The following is a 27403-nucleotide window of genomic DNA, read 5'->3' on the forward strand; positions in this document are numbered from 1 at the left end:
GTTTACAGAGATGTGGAGGGGTGTAGGGTTTGGAGGGGTTTGCAGAGATGGGGAGGGGTGTAGGGTTTGGAGGGGTTTACAGAGATGGGGAGGTGTGTAAGGCTTGGAGGGGTTTACAGAGATGGGGAGGGGTGTAGGGTTTGGAGGGGTTTACAGAGATGGGGAGGTGTGTACGGTTTGGAGGGGTTTACAGAGATGTGGAGGGGTGTAGGGTTTGGAGGGGTTTACAGAGATGGGGAGGTCTGTACGGTTTGGAGGGGTTTACAGAGATGGGGAGATGTGTACGGTTTGGAGGGGTTTACAGAGATGGGGAGGGGTGTAAGCATTGGAGGAATTACAGAAATGTAGTGGTCATCAGGATTTATGGAGATGGGAAGGGGTCTTGGGTTCAAAAGGAGCTACAGAGTTGGGGGGGCATGGGAGTAGGCAAGGTTTTCATATGAGTAGGGGTTTGATGTCAGAGATGACGATGGTTGAGGGGTCAGAGGGTGAACAAAGTTGGGGAAGTTTGTAGTGGTGAGAGGGGTTTACTGCAAGGTGGAGTACTTCAGGGGTCAGAGGGGTTTACAGAGATGGGGAGGAATATAGTTACTATCGTGGTTTACAGAGATGGGGAGTGTTGTAGGCATTGGGTTATAGAGATGTGGAGTATAGTGATCAGGTAACAGAAATGGGGAAAGGTGTAGGAAAGCAAGGGTTTACAGAGATGAGGGGTGTTAGGTTCAGAGGAGGTTATTGAGATGGGTAGGGATGTAGGGGTCAGAGGGATTTACAGAGAAGGGTTGGGGTGTAGGGGTCGGAGGGTTAACAGAGATGGGGAGGCTTGTAGTGGTCAGAGGGGTTTACTGAGGAGGAATATTGTAGGAGTTGGAGGGGTTTACAAAGGTTGGGAGTTGGGTAATGTTGGGGTTTATTGAGATGGGGTGTGGTGTAGACATTGGGGGATTACATGGAAGGGAAGGGTTGTAATGGTCATCAGGGTTTATGAAGATGGGAAGAGTTAAAACCAGAAGACCAATACTTACCTGGCAGGGGAGAGACCGTGATCATGAAGATGGTTCTCCCAGGATGAGGCTATCCCATTGCACTTCGGGTGTGCTGACGCCTGCGATGTCCCCAAATGCAGGATACTCGACTGCAAAATTTGTGGTAGTGGGGGACTGTGTTCGCACTCTCCCCTGAAAAAAAAAACAGACCATAAAACATAGTAGCACAATTAGGCCAGTCTGCCCATTGAGTCTGCTCCACCATTCCATCATGGCTGATTCCAGATCCCACTCAACCCCATACGCATGCATTCTCGCCATACCCTACAAATAGGAAACGATCAACTTCCGCCTTAAATATACACACAGACTTCATCACCACCCAATTCTGTGTTCCAGCATTTTACAGATTTACTACTCTCTGGCTAAAAAAAAAAATACCTCCTTACCTCTGTTCTAAAAGGGAACCCCTCGATTCTGAGGCTGTGCCCTCTAGTTTTGGATATCCCCACCATAGGAAACATTCGCTCCGCATCCATCTTATCTAGTCTGAACATTCAGCAAGATTGAATGTCCCCCACATTCTTCTAAATTCCAGAGTACAGGTGCAAGGGTGCCAAACACTCCGCGTATGTTATTCCCTTCATTTCCAGAATCATCCTCGTGAACTCCTCTGGACTCTCTCCAATGACAACACATCCTTTCTGAGATATGGGGCCCAAAACTGTTGACAATCTTCCAAGTGTAGCCTGACTAGGGTCTTATAAAGCCTCAGCATTATCTCCTTGCTTTTATATTCTACTCCCCTTGAAATAAATGCTAACATTGTACTTGCCTCCTTTACCACAGGCTCAATCTATAAATTAACCTTCTGGGAGTTTTGCACAATGCTTCCCTTTGCATCTTGGATATTCCGAGGTTTGAACATTCTCCCCATTTTGAAAATGGTCTACACTACTGTTCCTTTTACCAAAATGCATTAACATACATTTCCCAACACTGCATTCCATCAGCCACTTTTTTGCCCATTCTTCCAATTTGTCTAAGTCCTGCTGCAATCACATTGCTTCCTCAGCACTACCTACCCCTCCACTTATCTTCATATCCCCACAAACCTTGCCATAAACTCATCAATTTCATTATCCAAACCATTAACAAACAATATGGTAAGCAGTAGTCCCAATACTGACCCCTGATGAGTACCACTACTAGTCACTGGCAGCCAATCAGAAAAGGCTCCTTTTATTCCTGCTCTCTGCCTCCTGCCTGTCAGCCATTCTGCTATCCATGTCAGTATCTTTCCTGTAATGCCATAGGATTTTATCTTGTTAAGCAGCTTCATATGTGGCACCTTATCAAATGCCTTCTGAAAATCAAAGTAAATGACATCTACTTCCTCTCTTTTATCCACCCTGCTTGTTGCTTCCTTGAAGAAATCTAACAGATTTGTCTGGCAAGATTTCCCTTCACAGAAACCATGTTGACTTTAATATATTGTATCATTAGTCTCCAGGTAACCTAATACCTCATCTTTAATAATACACTCCAACACTTTAACCACTGAGGTTAGGGTAAATGGCCTATAATTTTCTTTCTTTCGCCTTCCTCCCTTCTTAAAGAGTGGAGTGACATTTTCAATCTTCTAGTCCTCTGGGACCATGCCAGAATCAAGTGATTCTTGAAAGATCGTGACCAATGCATCCGTTATCTCTTCAGCAACCTCTCTCAGGACTCTGGGATGAAGTCTATCTGGCCCAGGTAACTTATTCACCTTAAGGCACTTTCTCCTTTGTCATAGCAACACCACTCACTCCTGCTCCCTCTCACTCACACCCCTCTGGCACACTGCTAGTGTCATCCACAGTGAACACTGATGCAAAGTATCTGGTAAGTTCATCTGGCTTTTCTCTGTCCCCCTTTACTACCTCACCAGCATCATTTTCCAGTGGTCCAGTATCAACTCTCACCTCTTACTCTTTATATAAATGAAAAAGCTTTTGTTATCCTGCTTTGTTATTGGCTAGTCTGCCCTTGTATTTCATCTTATAGCCTTTTTCGTTACCAATTGTTCCCAATCATCCAACTTCCCGCTCAGGGCTGAAATGGCTAACACAAGAAGGCATAGTTTTAAGGTGCTTGGAAGAAGGTACAGAGGAGATGTTAGAGGTGAGTTTTTTATGCAGAGAGTGGTGGAGGAGGCGGAAATGATAGGGTCTTTTAAGAGATTCCTGGATAAGTACATGGAGCTTAGAAAAATGGAGGGCTATGGGTAAGTCTAGGTAGTTCTAAGGTGTGAACATGTTCAGCACAACTTTGTGGGATGAAGGTCCTGTATTATGCTGTAGGTTTTCTATGTTTCCATGCACCGTATGCCTTCTTAACCACAGAGTCAACCTGCTTTGCAGCTATGGGTGTCCTATAGACTCAGATCCCAGGATCTCTCTGATCCTCCACACTGCCAAGAGTCTTACCATTAATACTATATTCTGCCATGATACTTTACCTACCAAAATGAACCACCTCACACTTAACTGGGTTGAACTCCATCTGCCGCTTCTCAGCCCAGTTTTGCAACCTACCCATGTCCTGCTGTAAACTCTGACAGCCCTCCACACTATCCACAACACTCCCAATCTTTGTGTCATCAGCAATTTCATTAACCCATCCCTCCACTTCCTCATCCAAATCATTTATAAAAATCACAAAGTGAAGGGGTCCCAGAACAGATCACTGAGCCACACCAGTGGTCACCGGCCTCCATGCAGAATGACCCGTTTACAAACATTTTTTGTCTTCTGTGGGCAAGCCAATCCTGGATCCACAAAGCAAGGTCCCCTTGGATCCCATGCCTCCTTACTTTCTCAATAAACCGTGCATGGGGTACCTTATCAGGCTTGCAGAGAATGAACTGCCTTTGACAAAGCTATGCTGACTATTCCTAATCATATTATGACTCCCCAAATGTTCATAAATCCTGCCTCTCTGGATCTTTTCCAACAGGTCACCAACCATTGAAGTAAGACTCCGTGGTCTATAATTTCCTGGGTTTTCTCTACTCCCCTTCTTGAATAAGGGAACCACATCTGCAACCCTCCAATCCTCCGGAAACTCTCCCATCCTCATTGATGATGCAAAGATCATTGCCAGTGGCTAAGCAATCTCCTTCCACACCTCCCATAGTAGCCTGGGTTACATCTCATCTGGTCCAGAAGACTTAACCAACTTCATGCTTTCCAAAAGCTCCAGCACATCCTCTTCCTCAATGTCTATATGCTCAATATTTTCAATCAACTGTAAGTCATCCCTACAATTGCCAAGGTCCTTTTCTGTAGTGAATACTGAAGCAAAGTATTCATTAAGTAACTCTACTGTCTCCTCCGGTTCCATACACACTTCTCCACCGTCACACCATTTTGCTCCAATTTTTTCACGTCTTATCCTCTTGCTCTTCATATATTTGTAGTATGCCTCAGGATTTTCCTTAATCCTGCTCACCAAGGCCTTCTCATGGTTCCTTCTGGCTCTCCTAATTTCATTCTTGAGCTCCTTCCTGCTAGCCTTATAATCTTCTAGATCTCTACTATTGCCTAGTTTTTTGAATCTTTCATAAGCTTTTCTTCTTGACTAGATTTTCAACAGCCTTTGTACACCACGGTTCTTGTACCCTCCTCTGAGCATTTGTCACATTTCTGCCATACATTTTCCTGAGAACATCTGTTACCAATTTATGCTTTGAAGTTCCTGCCTGAAACCCTCATATTTCCCATTACTCCAATTAAACAATTTCCTAACTTGTCTGTTCCTGCCCCTCTGCAATGCCAGGGTAAAGGAGGTTGTGATCACTATCTCCAAAATGCTCTCCCACTGAAAGAGTTGACATCTGATCAGGATCATTTCCCAATACCAGATCAAGTACAGCCTCTACTCTTGTAGGCTTATCTACAGATTGTGTCAAGAAACCTTCTTTAATACAACTGACAAACTCCACCGCATCTAAACCCCTTGCTCTAGGGAGGTGCCAATTTAAAATCTCCCACCATGACAGCCCTGTTATTATTACATGTTTCCAGGCTATTGTGGGAGGCAAGGAAGAAGGTTGCTGAGCCACTGGCAATGATCAATAGGGACAGGAAAGGTTCCAGAGGATTGGAGGGTTGCAGATGTTGTTCCCTTATTCAAGAATGGGAGTAGAGATAGCCCAGGAAATTATAGACCAGGGAGCCTTACTTCAGTGGTTGGTAAGTTGGTAAGTTGATGGAAAGGATCCTGAGAGGCAGAATTTATGAACATTTGGAGAGTCATGATTTGGAGAGTCACATTTGGAATAGTCAGCATGGATTTGTCAAAGGCAGGTCTTGCCTAAGGAGCCTGACTGAATTTTTTGAGGATGTGACTAAACACATTGATGAAAGTAGAACAGTAGATGTAGTGTATATGGATTTCAGCAAGGCATTTGATAAGGTACCCCATGCAAGGCTTAATGAGAAAGTAGGTAGGCATGGGATCCTTGCTTTGTGGATTCAGAATTGGATTGCCCACAGAAGGCAAAGTGTGGTTGTGGACAGATCAAATTCTGCATGGAGTTCGGTGACCAGTGGTATACCTCAGGGATCTGTTCTAGGACCCCTTCTCTTTGTGATTTTTATAAATGACCTGGATGAGAAAGTGGAGGGATGGGTTAATAAATTTGCTGATGACACAAAGGTTGGAGTGTTGTAGATAGTGTCAGGGGTTATAGACAATAGACAATAGATGCAGAAGTAGACCATTCAGCCCCTCGAGCCTGCACCGCCATTCTGAGATCATGGCTGATCATCTACTATCAATACCTGGTTCCTGCCTTGTCCCCATATCCCTTGATTCCCCTATCCATAAGATACCTCTCTAACTCCTTCTTGAAAGCATCCAGAGAATTGGCCTCCACTGCCTTCCAAGGCAGTGCATTCCAGACCCCCACAACTCTCTGGGAGAAATTTTTCCTTAACTCTGTCCTAAATGACCTACCCCTTATTCTCAAACCATGCCCTCTGATACTGGACTCTCCCAGCATCTGGAACATATTTCCTGCCTCTATTTTGTCCAATCCCTTAATAATCTTATATGTTGCAATCAGATCCCCTCTCAATCTCCTTAATTCCAGTGTGTACAAGCCCAGTCTCTCTAACCTCTCTGCACAAGACAGTCTGGACATTCCAGGAATTACCCTTGTGAATCTACGCTGCACTTCCTCTACAGCCAGGATGTCCTTCCTTAACCCTGGAGACCAAAACTGTACACAGTACTCCAGGTGTGGTCTCACCAGGGCCCTGTACAAATGCAAAAGGATCTCCTTGCTCTTGTACTCAATTCCCTTTGTAATGAAGGCCAACATTCCATTAGCTTTCTTCACTGCCTGCTGCACGTGCTCATTCACCTTCAGTGACTGATGAACAAGGACTCCTAGATCTCTTTGAATTTCTCCCTTACCTAACTCTACACCATTCAGATAATAATCTGCCTTCCTGTTCTTATTCTCAGTGGATAACCTCACACTTATTCACATTAAACGTCATCTGCCAAGTATCTGCCCACTCACTCAACCTATCCAAGTCACCCTGAATTCTCTTAACATCCTCATCACATGTCACACTGCCACCCAGCTTAGTATCATCAGCAAACATGCTGATGTTATTCTCAATGCCTTCATCTAAATCGTTGATGTAAATCATAAACAGCTGTGGTCCCAATACCGAGCCCTGTGGCACCCCACTAGTCACCACCTGCCATTCTGAGAAACACCCATTCACCGTTACCCTTTGCTTTCTATCTGCCAACCAGTTTTCTATCCATGTCAATATCTTCCCCCCAATGCCATGAGCTCTGATTTTACCCACCAATCTCCTATGTGGGACCTTATCAAATGCCTTCTGAAAATCGAGGTACACTACATCCACTGGATCTCCCTTGTCTAACTTCCTGGTTACATCCTTGAAAAACTCCAATAGATTAGTCAAGCATGATTTTCCCTTGGTAAATCCATGCTGGCTCGGCCCAATTCTATCACTGCTATCTAGATATGCCATTATTTCATCTTTAATAATGGACTCTAGCATCTTCCCCACTACTGATGTTAGGCTGACAGGACGATAGTTCTCTGTTTTCTCCCTCCCTCCTTTCTTAAAAAGTGGAATAACATTAGCCATTCTCCAATCCTCAGGAACTGATCCTGAATCTAAGGAACATTGGAAAATGATTACCAATGCATCCGCAATTTCCAGAGCCACCTCCTTTAGTACCCTAGGATGCAGACCATTTGGACCTGGGGATTTGTCAGCCTTCAGTCCCATCAGTCTACTCATCACCGTTTCCTTCCTAATGTCAATCTGTTTCATTTCCTCTGTTACCCTATGTCCTTGGCCCATCCATACATCTGGGAGATTGCTTGTGTCTTCCCTAGTGAAGACAGATCTAAAGTACTTATTAAATTCTTCCGCCATTTCTCAGTTTCCCATAACAATTTCACCCAATTCATTCTTCAAGGGCCCAACATTGTTCTTAACTACCTTCTTTCTCTCCACATACCTAAAAAAAGTTTTGCTATCCTCCTTTATATTCCTGACTAGCTTGCGTTTGTACCTCATTTTTTCTCCCCGTATTGCCTTTTTAGTTAAGTTCTGTTGTTCCTTAAAAATTTCCCAATCATCTGTCCTCCCACTCACCTTAGCTCTGTCATACTTCCTTTTTTTTAATGCTATGCAATCTCTGACTTCCTTTGTCAACCACTGTGGCCCCTTTCCCCACTTTGAATCCTTCCTTCTCCAGGGGATGAACTGATATTGCACCTTGTGCATTATTCCCAAGAATACCTGCCATTGCTGTTCTACTGTCTTTTCTGCTAGGATATCCGTCCAGTTAACTTTAGCCAGCTCCTCCCTCATGGCTCCATAGTCTCCTTTGTTCAACTGTAACACCGACACCTCCGATCTGCCCTTATCCTTCTCAAATTGCAGATAAAAACTTATCATATTAAGGTCACTACCTCCTAATGGCTCCTTTACTTCAAGATTGTTTATCAAATCCTGTTCATTACACAACACTAAATCCAGAATAGCCTTGTCCCTGGTCGGCTCTCGTACAAGCTGTTCCAAGAATGCATCCCGTAGGCACTCTACAAACTCCCTATCCTGGGGTCCAGCACCAACCTGATTCTCCCAGTTCACCTGCATGTTGAAATCCCCCATAACGACTGCGACATTTCCTTTGCCACATGCCAATGTTAACTCCCTATTCAACTTGCACCCAATATCCATGCTGTTTGGTGGCCTGTAGACAGCACCCATTAGGGTCTTTTTGCCCTTACTGTTCCTCAGTTCTATCCACACAGACTTTACTTTTCCTGATCCTATGTCCCCCCTTGGAAAGGACTGAATCTCATTCCTCACCAACAGGGCCACCCCACCCCCTCTGCCCACATTTCTGTCCCTACGATAGCACGTATACCCTTGTACATTCATTTCCCAGGTCTGATCTCCCTGCAGCCATGTCTCCGTTATCCCAAAAACATCATAGTTACCCTTTCGCACCTGAGCTTCAAGCTCATCCGCCTTATTTCTGACACTTCGTGCATTCAGATATAGAATTTTTAGCCCATTTCTCCTCTCTCTGTTTAAATCACTGCCTATTGTGCTTAACCCAGCTCCCCGAACTCCCATCGGGCTATACGCCCCTTGAATTTTGTTGTCCTTCCTAAATTTACTTATTCTTTCTGCACAATTAACTTCATGTTCCGTCAGACCATCCCTCTGTACATGTGTCCTCCTTATCACTTGTTCCGCCTCACTTTTCTCTACTACACACTTAACCATATAACCATATAACAATCACAGCACGGAAACAGGCCATCTTGGCCCTCCTAGTCCGTGCCGAACCCTTAATCTCACCTAGTCCCACCTACCCGCACTCAGCCCATAACCCTCCACTCCTTTCCTGTCCATATACCTATCCAATTTTACCTTAAATGACACAACTGAACTGGCCTCTACTACTTCTACAGGAAGCTCATTCCACACAGCTATCACTCTTTGAGTAAAGAAATACCCCCTCGTGTTTCCCTTAAACTTCTGCCCCCTAACTATCAAATCATGTCCTCTAGTTTGAATCTCCCCTACTCTCAATGGAAACAGCCTGTTCACGTCAACTCTATCTATCCCTCTCAAAATTTTAAATACCTCGATCAAATCCCCCCTCAACCTTCTACGCTCCAATGAATAGAGACCTAACTTGTTCAACCTTTCTCTGTAACTTAATTGCTGAAACCCAGGTAACATCCTAGTAAATCGTCTCTGCACTCTCTCTAATTTATTGATATCTTTCCTATAATTCGGTGACCAGAACTGCACACAATATTCCAAATTTGGCCTTACCAATGCCTTGTACAACTTTAGCATTACATCCCAACTTCTGTACTCAATGCTTTGATTTATAAAGGCCAGCGTTCCAAAAGCCCTCTTCACCACCCTATCTACATGAGACTCCACTTTCAGGGAACTATGCACAGTTATTCCTAGATCTCTCTGTTCCTCTGCATTCCTCAATGCCCTACCATTTACTCTGTATGTTCTATTTGGATTATTCCTGCCAAAATGTAGAACCTCACACTTCTCAGCATTAAACTCCATCTGCCAACATTCAGCCCATTCTTCTAACTGGCATAAATCTCCCTGCAAGCTTTGAAAACCCACCTCATTATCCACAACACCTCCTACCTTAGTATCATCGGCATACTTACTAATCCAATTTACCACCCCATCATCCAGATCATTTATGTATATTACAAACAACATTGGGCCCAAAACAGATCCCCGAGGCACCCCGCGAGTCACCGGCCTCCATCCCGATAAAGAATTATCCACCACTACTCTCTGGCATCTCCCATCTAGCCACCGTTGAATCCATTTTATTACTCCAGCATTAATACCACTAACCTTCCATGTGGAACTTTGTCAAAGGCTTTGCTGAAGTCCATATAGACTACATCCACTGCCTTACCCTCGTCAACATTCCTCGTAACTTCTTCAAAAAATTCAATAAGGTTTGTCAAACATGACCTTCCACGCACAAATCCATGCTGGCTACTTCTAATCAGATCCCGTCTATCCAGATAATTATAAATACTATCTCTAAGAATACTTTCCATTAATTTACCCACCACTGATGTCAAACTGACAGGTCTATAATTGCTAGGCTTCCTTCTAGAACCCTTTTTAAACAATGGAACCACATGAGCAATACGCCAATCCTCCGGCCCAATCCCCGTTTCTAATGACATATTAAAGATCTCCGTCAGAGCTCCTGCTATTTCTACACAAATATTCTACTTAATATTCCAGAACCATGTAGTCCCCACCTGTCCTTTATTCTTCATCTCGCTATCCTCTCTTGCATTCTGGATCTCTGCCCCCTGCAAATTTAGTTTAAACCCGCTCCCCCCCCCCACCGAGAAGCACTAGCAAACTTTCCTGCAAGAATGTTAGTACCGCTTCAGTTCAGGCGTAAACCGTCCCGTCGGAACAGATCCCACCTTCCCAGGAACAAAGCCCAATTATCTAAAAACCTGAAGCCCTCCCTCCTGCATTATCCTCTCAGCCACGTATTAATCTGTATAATCCTTCTGTTCCTTGCCTCACTTGCACATGGCACAGGTCGCAATCCTGAGATTGTTACCCTGGAGGTCCTGCCCTTCAGCTTCGCACCTAACTCCCTGAACTCACTACGCAGGACCCCCTCACTCATCCTACCCACATCGTTGGTCCCTACATGGACCACAACATCTGGGTTCTTGCCCTCCCTCTCAAGAATAACCTGCACCCGATCTGAGATGTCCCGGACCCCGGCACCAGGGAGGCAACATACTATCCGAGACTCCCGATCTTCCCCACAAAATCTCTTATCTGCCCCCCTGACTATAGAATCCCCTATCACTACTGCTCTCTTCTCTTCCCTCCTCCCCTTCCTAGTCGAGGGTCCAACCTCAGTGCCAGAGACAGGACCACTGCAACTTGTTCCTGGTAAGTCATCCCCACCAACAGTATCCAAAACGGTATACTTATTGTTGATGGGAACGACCACAGGGGTGCTCTGCTCTCTCTGTCTGCTCCCCCTGCCTCTCTTGACTGTCACCCATTTGCTTACCTCCTGTCTTTTCGGTGTGACTACCTCCCGATAACTCTTATCCATCTCTGCCTCCCAAGTGATCCGTAGTTCATCCAGCTCCTGCTCCAATTCCCTAACTCGGTCTGATAGGAGCTGCAGCTGGATGCACCTATTGCAGGTGTGGTCATCAGGGACAACTGTGTTGACCCTGACCTCCCACATACTGCATACGGAGCACACCACTGCTCTAACTGTCTCCCCCATTACCTGATCCCAGATAAGTCAGAATAAATGAAAAAAAGTACCTACTGACCTTACCTTTTTTACCTTAGCAAGCACGTACTCAGGCTCACTGATTTCCTCTCAACGAAGTCCCCTTGCGCTGAAGCCCGCTGAGCCAAAGCCCAACACTCTGCTCCCAAGCACCGACACTGCCCGCTCCTAAAAGTGGGCCTCTTTTTAAACCCCTGGGTTACAGCGGGACATCAATAGGATGCAAAACTGGGCTGAGAAGAGGCAGATGGTGTTCAACCCAGATAAGTGTGAGGTGGTTCATTTTGGTAGGTCAAATATGATGGCAGAATATAGTATTAATGGTAAGACTCTTGGCAGTGTGGAGGATCAGAGGGATCTTGGGGTCCGAGTCCATAGGACACTCAAACTGCACAGGTTGACTGTGTGGTTAAGAAGGCATACGGTGCATTGGCCTTCATCAACTGTTGGATTTAGTTTACAAGCCGAGAGGTAATGTTGCAGCTATAAAGGACTCTGGTCAAACCCCACTTGGAGTACTGTGCTCAGTTCTGGTCACCTCACTACAGGAAGAATGCGGAACCTATAGAAAGTTTACAGAGATTTACAAGGAAGTTGCCTGGATTGGGGAGCAGGCCTTATGAAAATAGGTTGGGTGAACTCGGCCTTTTTCCTTGGAGCGATGAAGGGTGAGAGGTGTATAAGATGATGAAAGGCATTCATCTTGGGATAGTCAGAGGCTTTTTCCCAGGGCTGAAATGGCTAGTACAAGAGGGCAGTTTTAAGGTGCTTAAGGTTTTTTGGTACAGAGGAGATGTCAGGGGTATTTTTTTTTTTTACAGAGAGTGGTCAGTGCATGGAACAGGCTGCTAACAATGGTGGTGGAGGCAAATACAATAGGGTCTTTTAAGAGATCCTGGATAGGTACACCGAGTTTAGAAAAATGGAGAGCTATGTGTAACCCTAGGTAATTTCTGACGTATGTGTGTTGGCACAGCATTGTGGGCCAAAATTGTCCTGTAGGTTTTCTATAGCTATGTCCACACACCACCGGATAAATCCATAACCGAAGCTTTTTATCTTCATTTTTACCCTTCATCCACACTAAAAGTGTGTTTTCGTCCCCTGAAACCAGAGCTTTTCACAAACGTTCTCCAGGGTGTGTAATTTTAAAAATGACACTTGGGCAGATCAGTGTGGATGGGGTAACCGGAGAACTCTGAAAACGCTGTCAGGTGGCAGCACGCCATTTCATTGTTTTCTTGAACGCAACCTAACAATTTCAGAACAGATGGCAATGAAACTGAAGCCAGAAGAGTTAGAAATGTATTCACCAAATACTTTGACCCATAACTTACTGATTAAATAAGTAGACTCACTTTGCCCTGTTTTCTGTCCTTGCTTGTATGAAAGTGGTTTACCTATTTGTGCAAGTACTTCTCTGACAATAGATGTGTAACAGCCTAATGTAACATTGTATGGAACTACAAGATAATACTGATATAACCATATAACAATTACAGCACGGAAACAGGCCATCTCAGCCTTTCTAGTCTGTGCCGAACGCTTACTCTCACCTAATCCCACTGACCTGCACTCAGCCCATAACCCTCCATTCCTTTCCTGTCCATATACCTATTAAATATTGTTAAGTCCTTATTGTTAAGGGGGACAGCCGCAGGGGTGCTCACCACTTTCTGACATTCTCCCTTCCCTCTCCTGACAGTCACCCATTGATCTGTCTCCCATAGCCTTGGGGTGACTACCTCCCTGTACCTCCCATCACCACTTCACTTTTCTAAACAAGCCAAAGGTCTTTGAGCTGCAGCTCCAGTTCCCCAACACGGCCTCAAAGGAGCTGCATCTTGATGCACCTGGTGTAGATGTGGCCATCGGGGAGGCTGCTGGTTTCAGAGGCATAGGATACAATACAGCACAATACAGGCCCTTTGGCCCACAAAGATATAGAACCATAGAACACTACAGCACAGTACAGGCCCTTCAGCCCTCCATGTTGTGCCGACCCATATAATCCTTAAAAAAAAGCTGTGCTGAACATGTATTTACCTGAGAAATTACCTACGGTTACCCATAGCTCTCTATATTTCTAAGCTCCATGTATCCATCCAGAAGTCTCTTAAACTACCCTATTGTATCCGCCTCCACCACCGTCACCAGCAGCCCATTCCACACACTCACCACTCTGTGTAAAAATAAAACAAACTTACACTTGACATCTCCCCTGTACTTATTAAAACTGTGTCTTCTCGTTCAGTCTCCTGGAAATCTTAAATCTGGCACCCAGAACAGAACACTGGCTCAGCAGATATACCCCTTTTCTCTCGTTAGTTCAGGAAAAAATAAATAAGTAATAACTCACCTACTTACCTTGCCTCTGCCCATTCTCACAGAAGCCTAAATAGTCTGACGACCATTCCGCCTGATGGTACTTCTTTTTTTCGAGACTGGGTCTTTAAAGCTCTTGACTGGACCTACGCAGGAACGCTTCTGTGCAGTACTCCAATCAAAGCCATTGCATTTGCCTTCTTCACCACAGATTCAACCCATGAATTAATCTCTTGCATGAGGACTCCTCAGTCCCTTTGCCTTTCTACCTGTCCTTTGGATACAATGTGTATCCTTGGATATTAAGTTCCCAGCTATAAACTTCTTTCAGCCATGATTCAGTGATGCCTACATCATGCCTGCCAATCTGCAACTGTGCTGCAAGTTCATCTACCTTATTCTATATACTACACACATGCAAATATAACATCTTCAGTCATGTCTTCACCATTTTTAATTATGTCCACCTTTTACATTTCAACTTGTCCTATTGTCTGAAATCCTGCCCTAACAACAACCTCTCCTCACTACACATTGACTGTTTGTAAACCAGCTACAGCACCATTATCCACCTTTCCTATGATACTTCTTACATTGAAATATACACTGCTGAGGACACGAGTCACAGCATGCTCAACCTTTTGATTACTAACTTTACCTAAAGTCTTCCACAAAATCCTCTTTACAACCTCTCCAGTAACTGCTCTGATACTCTGGTTCCCAACCCCTGTAACTCTAGTTTAAACCCCACCATGCAGCATTAACAAACCTTCCCGCTAAAATATTAGTCCCTTCTCCAGTTCAGGTGCAAACTGTCCCTTCTGTACAGGTCCCACCTTTTCTGGAAGAGAACCCAATGATTGGAAAATCTTATGCCCTTCCTCCTACACCAACTTCTTAGCCACACCTTCCTAGTTCTGGCCTCACTAGCATGTGGCACAGGTAGCAATCCTGGAGGCCCTGCCCTTTAGTTTAGCACCAAACTCTGTGAACACCCAACCTACACGGACGACTTCTGGTTGTTTACCCTCCCACTTATGAATGCTGAGGACTATCCTGACCCAGGAGGGATCATATCATCCAGGATTCTTGTTCTCACCTACAGAACCTCCTGTCCTTCCCCGATGAATCTCCTATCACCACAGATCGCCTCTTCTCCCCCCTCCGCCACTGCCCTTCACTTCAGAGTCACAGAGGCAGACTCAATGCCAGAAACCTGACCACTGAGATTTTCCTGTTATATCACCCCCCCGCCCCCGAGAGTATCCAAAGTATCCTTTTGTTGAGGGCAATGGCCAGAGGGGTACTCTGAACTGCCTCCTTAGCCCCTTTCCCCTTCCTATCAGCCTCCTGCATGATCTGAATAAGCTCTAAGCTATAATCTTCTACAATACCATGCCAATCTGTAACTGTGCTACAAGTTCATCTACTTTATTCCATATACTGCACACATTCAAATAACACTTTCAGTCCTATATTCACCCTTCTCGAATTTATCTGCCTTTTATGTTGCAACTCATCCAGTTGACTGCAATTTTAGACTCTCCTCATTACACGTTGCCTCTGTAAATCAGCTATCTCATCTTCAGCACTATCACTCTGGTTCCCATCCCCCTGCCAAATTAGTTACTACCGCACCAGCATCATCAATGCGATGAAAATGGAAGGATATAGGCATTCTGTAGGCAGAAAAGATTAGTTAGCCATTTCATTGCTAAGTTAATTAGTCTGAGACAACATTGTGGGCTGAACATTGTCCCTGTGGTGTATTGTTCTATGTTCTATATTAACCTCAGGTCATTGAGGCTGCCAGATTTGGTCTGCAAGGAGCCTGTACACATTTAATTAGCTATTCTACCATGTCTTCTCTAAAAGGGAATTTGCTGTCCTTACTCAGATTGGACTGTAATAGTCAAGACCCACATCAACTTGTCTGACTGCTGAAGTGGCACAGATCTACTGAAAGTTCAATTCAACAGTATTAATGATACAATCTCTGACTATTTTATTTGAAAACAATTTTCTGATATGGTGCTGTATTATCCCAGGGACAGCTGCCTGCATTTTCCTGGGCAGAGCAAGGAGGATGTGTACTGAACAATGTAAATGTGAAATTGTGTGTACCAAATCAGCAGTGCCCAAGTATGTCTGTTTGTTCACTGAGCATATTCACTTCCAAACATACTCCTCAAATTATCCAAGGTTCACTTTTATTAAATTTCAGCAGAAAACTAATTTACATTAAAATTAATACTTTTTAAACTGAGTACATAAAAACAAGGGAATTGGATTGTGTCCCGATGTCTTAATTGAGATAGAGCTGACATAGGTAGCACCTCTTCCATGAGAGATATTCATTAGGATCTCTGGAGCAGGAATGCATATAGTGAGTCACCTTGGCAATGCAAACTCTGCTCTTTCAGAATGTGTTCAGTAGCAGAATCGATACCCAGGCTGAATATGTGCCATTTTGGTTTGCTGGAAAATCCAGAACGCTGGTTTATGAAATACCAGCTGATGTAGAGTACAACTGGATGGCAATATTGTGCAGACTCATGGAGACGTACAATAACATGTGTGTGTGTGTGTGTGTGTGTGTGTTTATGTGTGTGTGTGTGTGTGTGTCTGTCTGTGTTTTGCAGTGCTCCGGTTGTCATTGCAGGCGATCAAGCTTAGATTGTAACGATTTGAAATTTCCAATTGTTGTCTGTAAGGCACAAGTGGGGCTCATTGACTGAAGCTCGACAAGGAACCGACCAATCACATCCAGGCAGTAGTTAGTGAAACGTCGCCTGTAACGGAACAACATTTAGTGAAAGATAGCAGAAGAAAACACCCATTATATTGACAGCACTGAATTGTAGAGCTCACACTACCAAGGATCTGCAACTCACCTCTCATGGACTGCAACTTTGGTGGGTTCTTGCACATAAGCACTGAGAAGAACATGAATGCACTCCAGCAAGTGGAGGGGCTTTTTAACCCTCTGCCAATAAGGATCCTAAAGCAAGAGCATACCAAAGTAAGTTAGAAATTACAGTCAGCAAGCAATCAGGGCCGTGGTAGTGAGACTTATATTAGTGAAACACACACACACACACACACTCACTCAAGTAAACCAAATGTACAGACACATACACCAACCCTAATGCAAGTTCAAATCATTATCATCTGACTGTATACATATACAAACAAAACAATATTCCTGCGGACCATGGTACACCCATGGACACAGACGGGGACCCCCCCCCCCCCAAAGAGGACCTTCCAGTCTGTCTGTACCCGTGTTTTGAAGAGTTGTGTGTACATCTCCAGCAGTCTCGGAAAGGATATTCCTATCTCCTGCATGGTGTAAGTTACAAAGCCTGTGTCCCAGGACAGCACACACGATTGCTGTTCCAGATACTGCACCAAGAACTCTGCAAAGATAGAAGGCAGTCAAATACCCGTCCAGGTTACTCCACCCCACACCAGACCAGTCTATTAGCAACTTCCAACTCCTCACTCATAACCTAATATATAATTCTAGCCATGACTATTTCATATGCCCATGACACAGAGCCTGACACAGTTTGGATGGAGAGACTATGTATGCCACAGTAGTGTAGCAGTTAGTTCGATGCTATTACAGCTCCGGGCATTCCAGAGTTTGGAATCCAATTCCAGTATCATCTGAAAGAACTTTACCTGTGAACCATGTGGGCTTCCTACTGCAGACCGAAGATGTACTGGTTAGTAGGTTAATTAATCATTGTCAAATTGTCTTGCAATTATGCTAGGATTAAACAGATGGGTTGCTGGGTGGTCTGGCTCGTTGGGTCAGAAGGGTCTGTTTCGTGTTGTATCTCAAAATGAGTAAATGTGCCAAACACGGTGTGGATGGAGACGATGATTAATATTGAGGTAGAAGTCTCCTTTCCACTGTGCTTGCATTGAATCCTTCCTCCCCTCCCCTCCTAATCTCACATAGTCATGGATACATGATCTGTACTTACCAAGTGGGAAATAGCGTGGGGTCCCAGCATAAACTTTTCCAAGTGACACAAGTTTCATACTCAGAGTCTGCATCCGATCCATGGAACTCATCAACCTGCTGTCACCCAACTCTGAAAAAACACCAGTGCTAGAGATAAATAAGCAGAAAGGGCATTTTGGCCTATTTATTGGAGGAACTCAGCAGGTCTAGTGGCTTCTGTGGGAGGAAAAGAACTGATGGAGTGTTGGTGGAGTGGGGTGGTTAAGTGGGCTGGGTGCAATTAGGAAATCTCCTTGGCACCTTCCAATTTCTCACCTATATGTTGCCACTCAAAAATGTTAGATCTTTTCAATGCATCTGTGATGATTCTCACCTTTCTGATCCCTTGTCAGCTATAATTTGTCAGCTTACTCAATATCCAACAATGGATGAGCAGACATTTCTCCACGTTGTGATGATCAGTCATTCCTTCCTGGGTAATTCATTTATCAGCCATCGACTCAAACAACCCACAGCCACTTGCCTGCCGAACTAGATAATTTACAGCTGAGAAGAACTTTCAACAACATTTGCAACACATCATAGAACATTACATCACAAGACCAGGCTCTTCCTTCATCCTAGGACGTTGTGGTGAACTAATTGAAGGGCATTGAAGAATGCAGTAGAACAGAGTGATCTAGGAATAATGATGCACAGTTCCCTGAAGGTGGAATCTCATGTGGATAGGGTGGTGAAAAAGCTTTTGGTATGTTGGCCTTTATAAATCACAGCAGTGTGTATAGGAGTTGGGATATAATGTTAAAATTGTACAAGGCATTGGTAAGGCCAAATTTGGAGTATTGTGTACAGTTCTGGTCACCGAATTATAGGAAAGACATCAACAAAATAGAGAGAGTACAGAGAAGGTTTACTAGAATGTTACCTGGGATTCAGCACCTAACTTACAGGGAAAAATTGAGCAAGTTAGGTCTTTATTTTTTGGAGCATAGAAGGTTGAGGGGGGACTTGATAGAAGTATTTAAAATTATGAGGGGGATAGATAGAGTTGACGTGGATAGGCTTTTTCCATTGAGAGTAGGGGAGATTCAAACAAGAGGACATGAGTTGAGAGTTAGGAGGCAAAAGTTTAGGAGTAACACGAGGGGTAATTTCTTTACTCAGAGAGAGGTAGCTGTGTGTAACGAGTTTCCAGTAGAAGTGGTAGAGGCAGGTTGGATATTGTCATTTAAAGTAAAATTGGATAGGTATATGGACGGGAAAGGAATGGAGGGTTATGAGCTGAGTGCAGGTCAGTGGGACTAGGTGAGAGTAAGTGTTCAGCACGGACTAGAAGGGCCGAGATGGCCTGTTTCCGTGCTGTAATTGTTATATGGTTATATGATAATTAAGCTAAAAATGGCTAATTAAACCAGTCCCTTTTGCCTACACATGTGACTGTATACCTCTATTCTGTGTCAGTCTCTCTCAGAGGGGGTGGATTGTACTGGAACTGGACAATGAACAGTTTGTTAGTAGGGGGATTTGCTAGTGCTGTTCAAAGGTCTTAAAGTAATCTGCGTAAGAGTTGGGAACTAAAGCCATAGTATGGCAGATGGGCACGTTGTAGCAAATATATATGCAAGTAGGCTTTTTCCCCTGAGGATTGGGTGAGGCTAAAATTGGAGGTCATAGATTATGGGGTGAAAGTTGAAATCTTTAAGGGGAATGTGAGGGGGATGAGAGTGTGGAACGAACTGCAAGTGGTGAGTTGAACTGTATTCAGGTATTTATCTTTGGATCTTGATGGGTATGCTGCATTTGTTACCAACTTCATTAAAACGTGTGTGGATGTGTGTGTGCCTTGAAAACTCGCCGTTCATTCCCAAACCACAAGCCATGGATGAACCAGGAGGTACATTGTCTGCTAAGGACTAGATTTGTGGCATTCAAATCTGGTGACTCAGGTCTGTACAAGAAAACCAGGTAAGATTTGCGGAGGGCTATTTCAAGGGCAAAGAGATAATTCAAGTGAGACTGGAGGTGACAATGGACGCACATTTCTGGCAGGATTTGCAGGACTACTTCCTACAAAGCGAAACCCAATAGCATAAATGGCAGCGATACTTCATTATCCCATGAGCTCAGCACCTTCTATGCCTGCTTAGAAAGGGAATATGTAACTGCAGCTGTGAAGAGCCCTGCTGCACCTGTGATTTCTGTTTTGAATGCTGATTTTAGGTTGACTTTAAGGAGAGTGAACCCTCGCAAGGCAACAGGCCCCAATGGAGTACCTGATAATGGCTCTGAAAACTTGTGCTAGCCAACTGGCGGGTGCATCCAGAAGAAGAGTAGTGTCAGCTGCCTTGATGACTCTTGCCCAGTAGCACTCACATGCACAGTGATGAAATGCTTTGAGAGGTTAGCCATGGGTAGAACAAACTCCTGCCTCAGAAGGCCCTGGACCCACTGCAATTTGCCTATCACCACAATAAGTTGACGGCAGAATTAATCTCAATGGCTCTCCACATTGGACTTAGATCAGTTGGAAAATATCTACATATTGCGCCAGGAAACCTTCCTGAACACACCCAACAAACTCCACCCCATCTAAACCCCTCACTCCAAGGAGATGCCAGTCAATATTAGGAAAGTTGAAGCCACACATCACAACAACAGTTTTTGCACCGTTCCAGAATCTGCCTCCCTATATGCTCCTTGATGTCTCTATTACTATTGGGAGGTCTATAATAAACACCCTATAGAGTTTTTGTCCCCTTCCCGTTTCTGACTTTGATCCACAATGACTTAGTAGACAATACCTCCATGACTTCCTCCTTTTCTGAAGTCGTGATATTACCCCTGATTAGCAATACAACTTCTCCACATCTTTTACCTCCCTCCCTGCCCATTTTGAAACATCTAAAGCCCAGCACACTCAGCATCCATTCCTGCCCTGAGACATCCAAGTTTCTGTCATGGCCACAACATCATAGTTCCACGTATTGATCCAAGTTCTAAGTTCATCCGCTTTGTTTATATTACTCCTTGCATTAAAATAAGACAAATCTCAAACCATCTGGCTGAGTGTATCTTTGCTCTCTCATCCTCACAAACTCATTTCAAGCTGTCTCTACTTGTGTGCCAACTGCCCCATCCTCTGTCTCTTCAATTTGGTTTCCACCCCCCTGCAAATTTAGTTTAAATCCTCCCCAACAGCAATTGCAAACCTGCCTTCCAGGATATTGGTTCCCTTCCAGTTCAGGCGCAACCCGTCCCACTTGTACAGGTCACCCCTTCCTCAGAAAAGGTTCCAATGATCCAAGAACTTGCAACCTTGCACCTTCCCCTCAGCCTCTCATTCATCTGCACTATGTCCCTGTTCTGACTTCCCCCAGCTCGTGACATTGGGAGTAATCTGGAGATTACCATCTTGGAGGTTCTGCTCTTCAACCTCCTACTGCACAGGACCTCTACCCCTCTCCTGCCCATATCATTGGCACCAGCATGTGCCACGACTGATACCCTTCATCGGAAGTGGAAAGGAAGGGGGAAGAAGACAGAATAAAATGGTGGAGGGAGAGGGAGGGGGAGGAGGAGGAGGAAACAGACAGGGAAGGCAAAGTGCCGGAAAAGAGGGAATCTGATAAGAAAGGAAGGTAGTTAATGGGCGAAAGGGAAAGGGGAGGGGCACCAGGGGAGGTGAGGATATGAAGTAAGAGGCCAGAGTGGGGTGATAACAAGGAAAGGGAGGAGGGGGAAAATTACTGATGGTTAGAGAAATCGATGCTTAGCAATTAAGGAGTTTGCAATTACACATAGGCTTGGTTAAATGTGACAGTCTGTTTCACCTTTGGCCCATTAGCTTTATAGTTGCTATTACTGAGAAGGGCAGTTTTTCCTAGAGTCCTAAAACCGCCACTGTCAGGTTTTGGCTATTTTCTTTTTCTAATAGAATGATTTATTTCAATGTTTGTTTGACAAAGCACTTCTAAAGCACCCTGGAACATTTTACAACACTAAAGAACTTTATATATTCAAGGAGTGGTTGCTGAGAAAAACAAACAGGGGAAATTTGTTATCACTCACCTTTCTCAATAATTTCTTGCCAAAGTGCCTGCACCAGGATTGTGTCTGAGTGACCTGCACAATGGATGATGGCCAGTTTACATTCTGAGAGATGGAAATGGTCTGCAAACTCTCCATACAACTGCAGAAGAAAACCTTAGAGTTACACTACAACTTTTGAGACAGTTATTATAACCATATAACAATTACAGCACAGAAACAGGCCATCTCGGCCCTTCTAGTCCATGCCGAACGCTTACTCTCACCTAGTCCCACCAGCAGACATACTTTATTGATCCCGAGGGAAATTGGGTTTTGTTACAATCGCACCAACCAAGAATAGTGTAGAGATATAGCAATATAAAACCATAAATATTAAATAATAATAAGTAGTAAATTATGCAAAGTGGAAGTAAGTCCAGGACCAGCCTATTGGCTCAGGGTGTTTGACACTCTCGAGGGAGGAGTTGTAAAGTTTGATGGCCACAGGCAGGAATGACTTCCTATGACACTCTCGGTGGAATGAGTCTCTGGCTGAATGTACTCCTGTGCCTAACCAGTACATTATGGTATGGATGGTAGACTTGGACAGCATCCTCTTTTCAGACACCACTGTCAGAGAGTCCAGTTTCACCCCCACAATATCACTGGCCTCATGAATAAGTTTGTTGATTCGGTTGGTGTCTGCTACCCTCAGCCTGCTGCCCCAGCACACAACAGCAAACATGATAGCACTGGCCACCACAGACTCATAGAACATCCTTAGCATCGTCTGGCAGATGTTAAAGGACCTCAGTCTCCTCAGGAAATAGAGACGGTTCTGACCCTTCTTGTAGACAGCCTCAGTGTTCTTTGACCAGTCTAGTTTATTGTCAATTCGTATTCCCAGGTATCTGTAATCCTCCACCATGTCCACACTGACCCCTTGGATGAAAACAGGGATCACAGGTGACTTAGCCCTCCTCAGGTCCACCACCAGCTCCTTAGTCTTTTTCACATTAAGCTGCAGATGATTCTGCTCACACCATATGACAAAGTTTCCCACTGTAGCCCTGTACTCGGCCTCATCTCCCTTGCTGATGCATCCAACTGTGGCAGAGTAGTCAGAAAACTTCTGAAGATGGCACGACTCTGTGTCGTAGTTGAAGTCCGAGGTGTAGATGGTGAAGAGAAAGGGAGACAGGACAGTCCCCTGTGGAGCCCCAGTGCTGCTGACCACTCTGTCCGACACAGTGTTGCAAGGGCAAGTACTGTGGACTGCCAGTCAGATAATCAATAATCCATGACACCAGGGAAGCATCCAACTGCATCAAGGTCAGCTTCTCACCCAGCAGAGCAGGGTGGATGGTGTTGAATGCACTGGAGAAGTCAAAAAACATGACCCTCACCTCACAGTGCTCGCCGGTTCGTCCAGGTGGGCATAGACATGGTTCAGCAGGTAGACGATGGCATCCTCAACTCCTAGTCAGGGCTGGTAGGCGAACTGGAGGGGGTCTAAGTGTGGCCTAACTATAGGCTGGAGCTACTCTAGAACAAGTCTCTCCAGGGTCTTCATGATGTGGGAGGTCAATGCCACCGGTCTGTAGTCATTGGAGCCACTGGGGCAACCTGCACTCAGTCCATAACCCTCCATTCCTTTCCTGTCCATATACCTATCCAATTTTTTTTTTAAATGACAAAATTGAATCTGCCTCTACCACTTCTACTGGAAGCTCGTTCCACACAGCTACCACTCTGAGTAAAGAAGCTCCCCCTCGTGTTACCCCTAAACTTTTGCCCCTTAACTCTCAACCCATGTCCTCTTGTTTGAATCTCCCCTACTCTCAATGGAAAAAGCCTATCCACGTCAACTCTATCTATCCCCCTCATTATTTTAAATACCTCTATCAAGTCCCCCCTCAACCTTCTACGCTCCAAAGAATAAAGACTTAACTCGTTCAACCTTTCTCTGTAACTTAGGTGCTGAAACCCAGGTAACATTCTAGTAAATCTTCTCTGTACTCTCTCTAATTTGTTGACATCTTTCCTATAATTTGGTGACCAGAACTGTACACAATACTCCAAATTTGGCCTCACCAATGCCTTGTACAATTTTAACATTACATCCCAACTCCTATAAATCAATGCTCTGATTTATAAAGGCCAGCATACCAAAAGCTTTCTTCACCACTCTATCCACATGAGATTCCACCTTCAGGGAACTATGCACCATTATTCCTAGATCACTCTGTTCTACTGCATTCCTCAATGCCCTACCATTTACATCCTATTTTGATTATTCCTACCAAATGTAGCACCTCACACTTAACAGCATTAAACTCCATCTGCCATCTTTCAGTCCACTCTTCTAACTGGCCTAAGTCTCTCTGCAAGCTTTGAAAACCTACTTCATTATCCACCTGCAATCATTATTCATCTCCTTATGTCTTAAATGACTGATTCCCAACGGAGGGGGGGATTTGTGCCCTAAGGGGACATCAGGGGAAATAGAAGGCATTAGGGTTGGGGGGGGGGGGGGTTGGTGCTGGTAAGAGGCACGAAACCTGACCAACCATCACTAGAGTAGGCACTTCCAAAAAAAGGATGAGACACTGGATCACAGCTCTGCAGGTGTCATCACAACACGTACGAAACTTGGCAATTTCACTCAACTTTACTAACCAAAGAAACATTATTGGGGATACATAAATTAGCAACCAGGGTGCCCAACAGTTTCCCTTAACTCACAGCATGAAATGACTTCATACAATTTAAGAGTTGGTAAGTCAAGTACACCCTCACAACTTACTCTACAGATTTACGGAAAACACATCCATAAGACCATAGACTATAAGACACAGGAGAAGAATTAGGCAATTCCTCCCATTGAGTCTGCTCTGCCATTCCATCATGGCTGATCCCAGATCCCAGTCAACCCCATACACCTGCCTTCTCGCCATATCCTTTGAAGCCCTGACTGATCAGGAAACAATTAACTTCTGCTTTAAATATACCCATGATAGTTTGTGGCAAAGCATTCCACAGATTTCACTACTCTTGGCTAAAAAAATTCCTCCTTACCTCTATTCTAAAATTTTGAGTGTGGCCTGTAGTTCTGGATACACCCATCACAGGAGACTTCCTCTCCACATCCAGCCTATCTAGTCCTTATTCATATCCTTATGCCTTAAATGACTGATTTAAGGCATAAGGTTTCAGTAGGTTTCATTGAGACACCCCCCTCCACATTGTTCTAAATTCCACTGTACAGGCCCAAATTGCCAAATGCTCCTCATATGATAACTCCTTCATTCCTAGGGTCATTCTCGTGAACCTCATCTGGACTCCCTCCAATGACAACACATCCTTTTTGAGATACGGGGCTCAAAACTGTTGACAATACTCCAAGTGCAGCCTGTCTAGTGTCTTATAGAGGCTCAGCATTATCTCCTTACTTTTATATTAGATTTTCCCTTGAAATAAATGCCAGCATTGCATTTGCCTTCTTTAGTACAGACTCAACCTGCAAATTAACCTTCTGGAAGTCTTGCACGAGAGCTCCTAAGTCCCTCTGCACCTCTAATGTTTGAACCTTTTACCAAAATGCATTATTGTACATTACCCAGGTTGTGCAATAATACTGCACTGGCCAGAACCAGAAAGTGAAATAGAACTAATCAGTGAAGCTGCCAACCTCAAGGATTCCTCAAGGTTTTCAGTGATCTCAGTCATGAACCATTTTTGGGGATTATGAGACTTTACATGATTAGAATACTATAAAGGGAGCTTGTCAAACACTAGCTCTATTCTGACCAACATTCAGAGTCCAATCTGAAACCTTGTCAATATAATTTTCGCTGTTGTGATCATCTTCACCTCGCCGTTCCTTTGCATGCCACTACCATCATTCCATTCATGTCAACTCACTGCTGTCAACATCTGATAGGCATTCCCAGTTTGTGTTAATTTATTTTAACTTAGCCTCATCAATGGTGGATAAATATGTATGGTGCAATTTGAGTTTGAAGGCGGTGAAGCCTTGAATTCTAATCCTGCTAAGGAACAGAAACTACAGAAAGTGCATCAATACAATGTTACATACATGGAGTATGGTTTTATTCCTTTCCCGTCAGATCAGCAACACCCCATTTGTCTTATTTGTAATACTGTACTATCTAATGAAGCCATGAAGCCATCAAGATTGCAGGAACACTACTGTAAAAGACACCCTGAAAAGGCTGCAATGAGCTGAAAATGTATATTGTGGAAAAAGTATTCCGATTAGGAACATGATTCTTTAATGTAACAGGACACCATGCTGGTTTAGTGGGATTTATATAAAAAAAGAAATTCCAAGTCTGTTTACAATCCATTGTGTAATTCATCGTCAACATCTTGCAGCCAAAAACTCAGCCATTGACTTTGTTCAAGCATGACTCTTGCAATATCTGCTATCAACAAAATTAAAGCTCATCCATTAAATAACAGAATACTTTGCCAGTTATGCCAAGACAATGATGAAGGGTTAGAACCCTTGCTTCATCACACTGAAGTGTGTTGGCTGTCAAAAAGCTGTTGCTTAAAACGTTTCTTTGATCTTTTTTGACACCGTGGTTGAATTTTTGCATAAAGTTGACAAGATGAACATTCTAAATATGAAACTGCAGAGTGAAATTTTCAATTTAATCCTGGCAAAATTTATTGGAAAATTGGAAATATATAAGCAAAACATTGGGAGAGAAATTGTTTCAACAGTATCTCTGTTTGGAAAGCATGGCTCACACCTGCAATCACTGAAGAAAGATTTTCAGAATTGATTCAAGGATTTGAATAACCTAGAAATTTTGGATTGGGTAATTAATCCACTTCTTTGCAAGTGGAAGAACAGGAAGAGAGCTTGCAAGAAGAAAGAGTCAAAATTCAGAATGATGAAGAAGCAAAAATGTTGGCCTTTGTGGTATGTGGCCACACTGTCATATGAAGTTTCCTGGTCTTTGAAGAGTCAAGCTGCACTTCATTGCATCTCCATCCCCCTACCTTGTTGAAATAGGTTTTAGTGCAGTGAACCACATACTCACAAAAAACAAACACTTTTGACATTGTAACATTTGCAGAATGAAGGATTTTGCTGTCACAACTCGAACCGATATTTCAACTCTTGCTAAAAACCATCAAGCTCAAGGATCACATTGATATCGAAGCTGCGTACAGCCGAGTACTGCATAAGCTACGTTTAAAGCGAAATAAATATTTAAAGCAGAATAATTTTTCTCATGTTAGCATACGGTAGATATGTTTTTACTCTGGGGGTGCCGGAAAGTATATTGGGCCTAAGACGGGTGTTGGCAAGTATGAATCTGCTTTAGGGGGGAATGTTAGGCTAAAAATGTTTGGGAAACACTGCCTTAAATTCATAAAGCCCAACCTACTTTGTACTCTTCCATACTTTCCTCATAGCTCCTCAAGCAGTTGCTTATTTCATTTTGGAAAGTTATTCCATTTGATTTCATAACCTTTTTATGCATCATATTCCAGATCACAGCTCACTGCTATTTTACGACGCTTTGAACTTGGGCAGAGTGAAAGATGGTATCAAAGTGTGACTTCTCCCAGCTCATCAGTGAAACAATTAAATTCTTCCTATTCTAATGTCTCTATTTTCCTTCTCAGGGTGGCTGGGGTCCTG

The 27403-nt window shown here is 43.9% G+C and overlaps 1 protein-coding gene and 1 non-coding gene across 2 annotated transcripts in view; one reads left to right on the forward strand and one right to left on the reverse strand.

Moving 5' to 3' along the window:
- Positions 1 to 1017: 1017 nt before the first annotated feature.
- LOC132397599 (U1 spliceosomal RNA) lies at positions 1018 to 1181 on the forward strand. Its single transcript, XR_009513413.1, has one exon. It is a non-coding gene; the product is annotated as a U1 spliceosomal RNA (small nuclear RNA).
- A 14732-nt stretch (positions 1182 to 15913) lies between these two features.
- Positions 15914 to 27403, reverse strand: part of nup155 (nucleoporin 155) — a 283923-nt gene continuing 272433 nt past the window's right edge. The window contains exons 31-35 of the mRNA XM_059974027.1: positions 21760 to 21880; positions 17711 to 17821; positions 16998 to 17134; positions 16610 to 16716; positions 15914 to 16507 (exon numbers count right to left, since the gene is read on the reverse strand). Of these exons, the coding sequence (XP_059830010.1) occupies positions 16369 to 16507; positions 16610 to 16716; positions 16998 to 17134; positions 17711 to 17821; positions 21760 to 21880 (615 nt within the window). The 3' untranslated portion in view covers positions 15914 to 16368. The remainder of the gene's footprint in view (positions 16508 to 16609; positions 16717 to 16997; positions 17135 to 17710; positions 17822 to 21759; positions 21881 to 27403) is intronic.

Source organism: Hypanus sabinus, chromosome 7 (assembly GCF_030144855.1).
Source record: "Hypanus sabinus isolate sHypSab1 chromosome 7, sHypSab1.hap1, whole genome shotgun sequence".
NCBI lineage: Eukaryota > Metazoa > Chordata > Chondrichthyes > Myliobatiformes > Dasyatidae > Hypanus > Hypanus sabinus.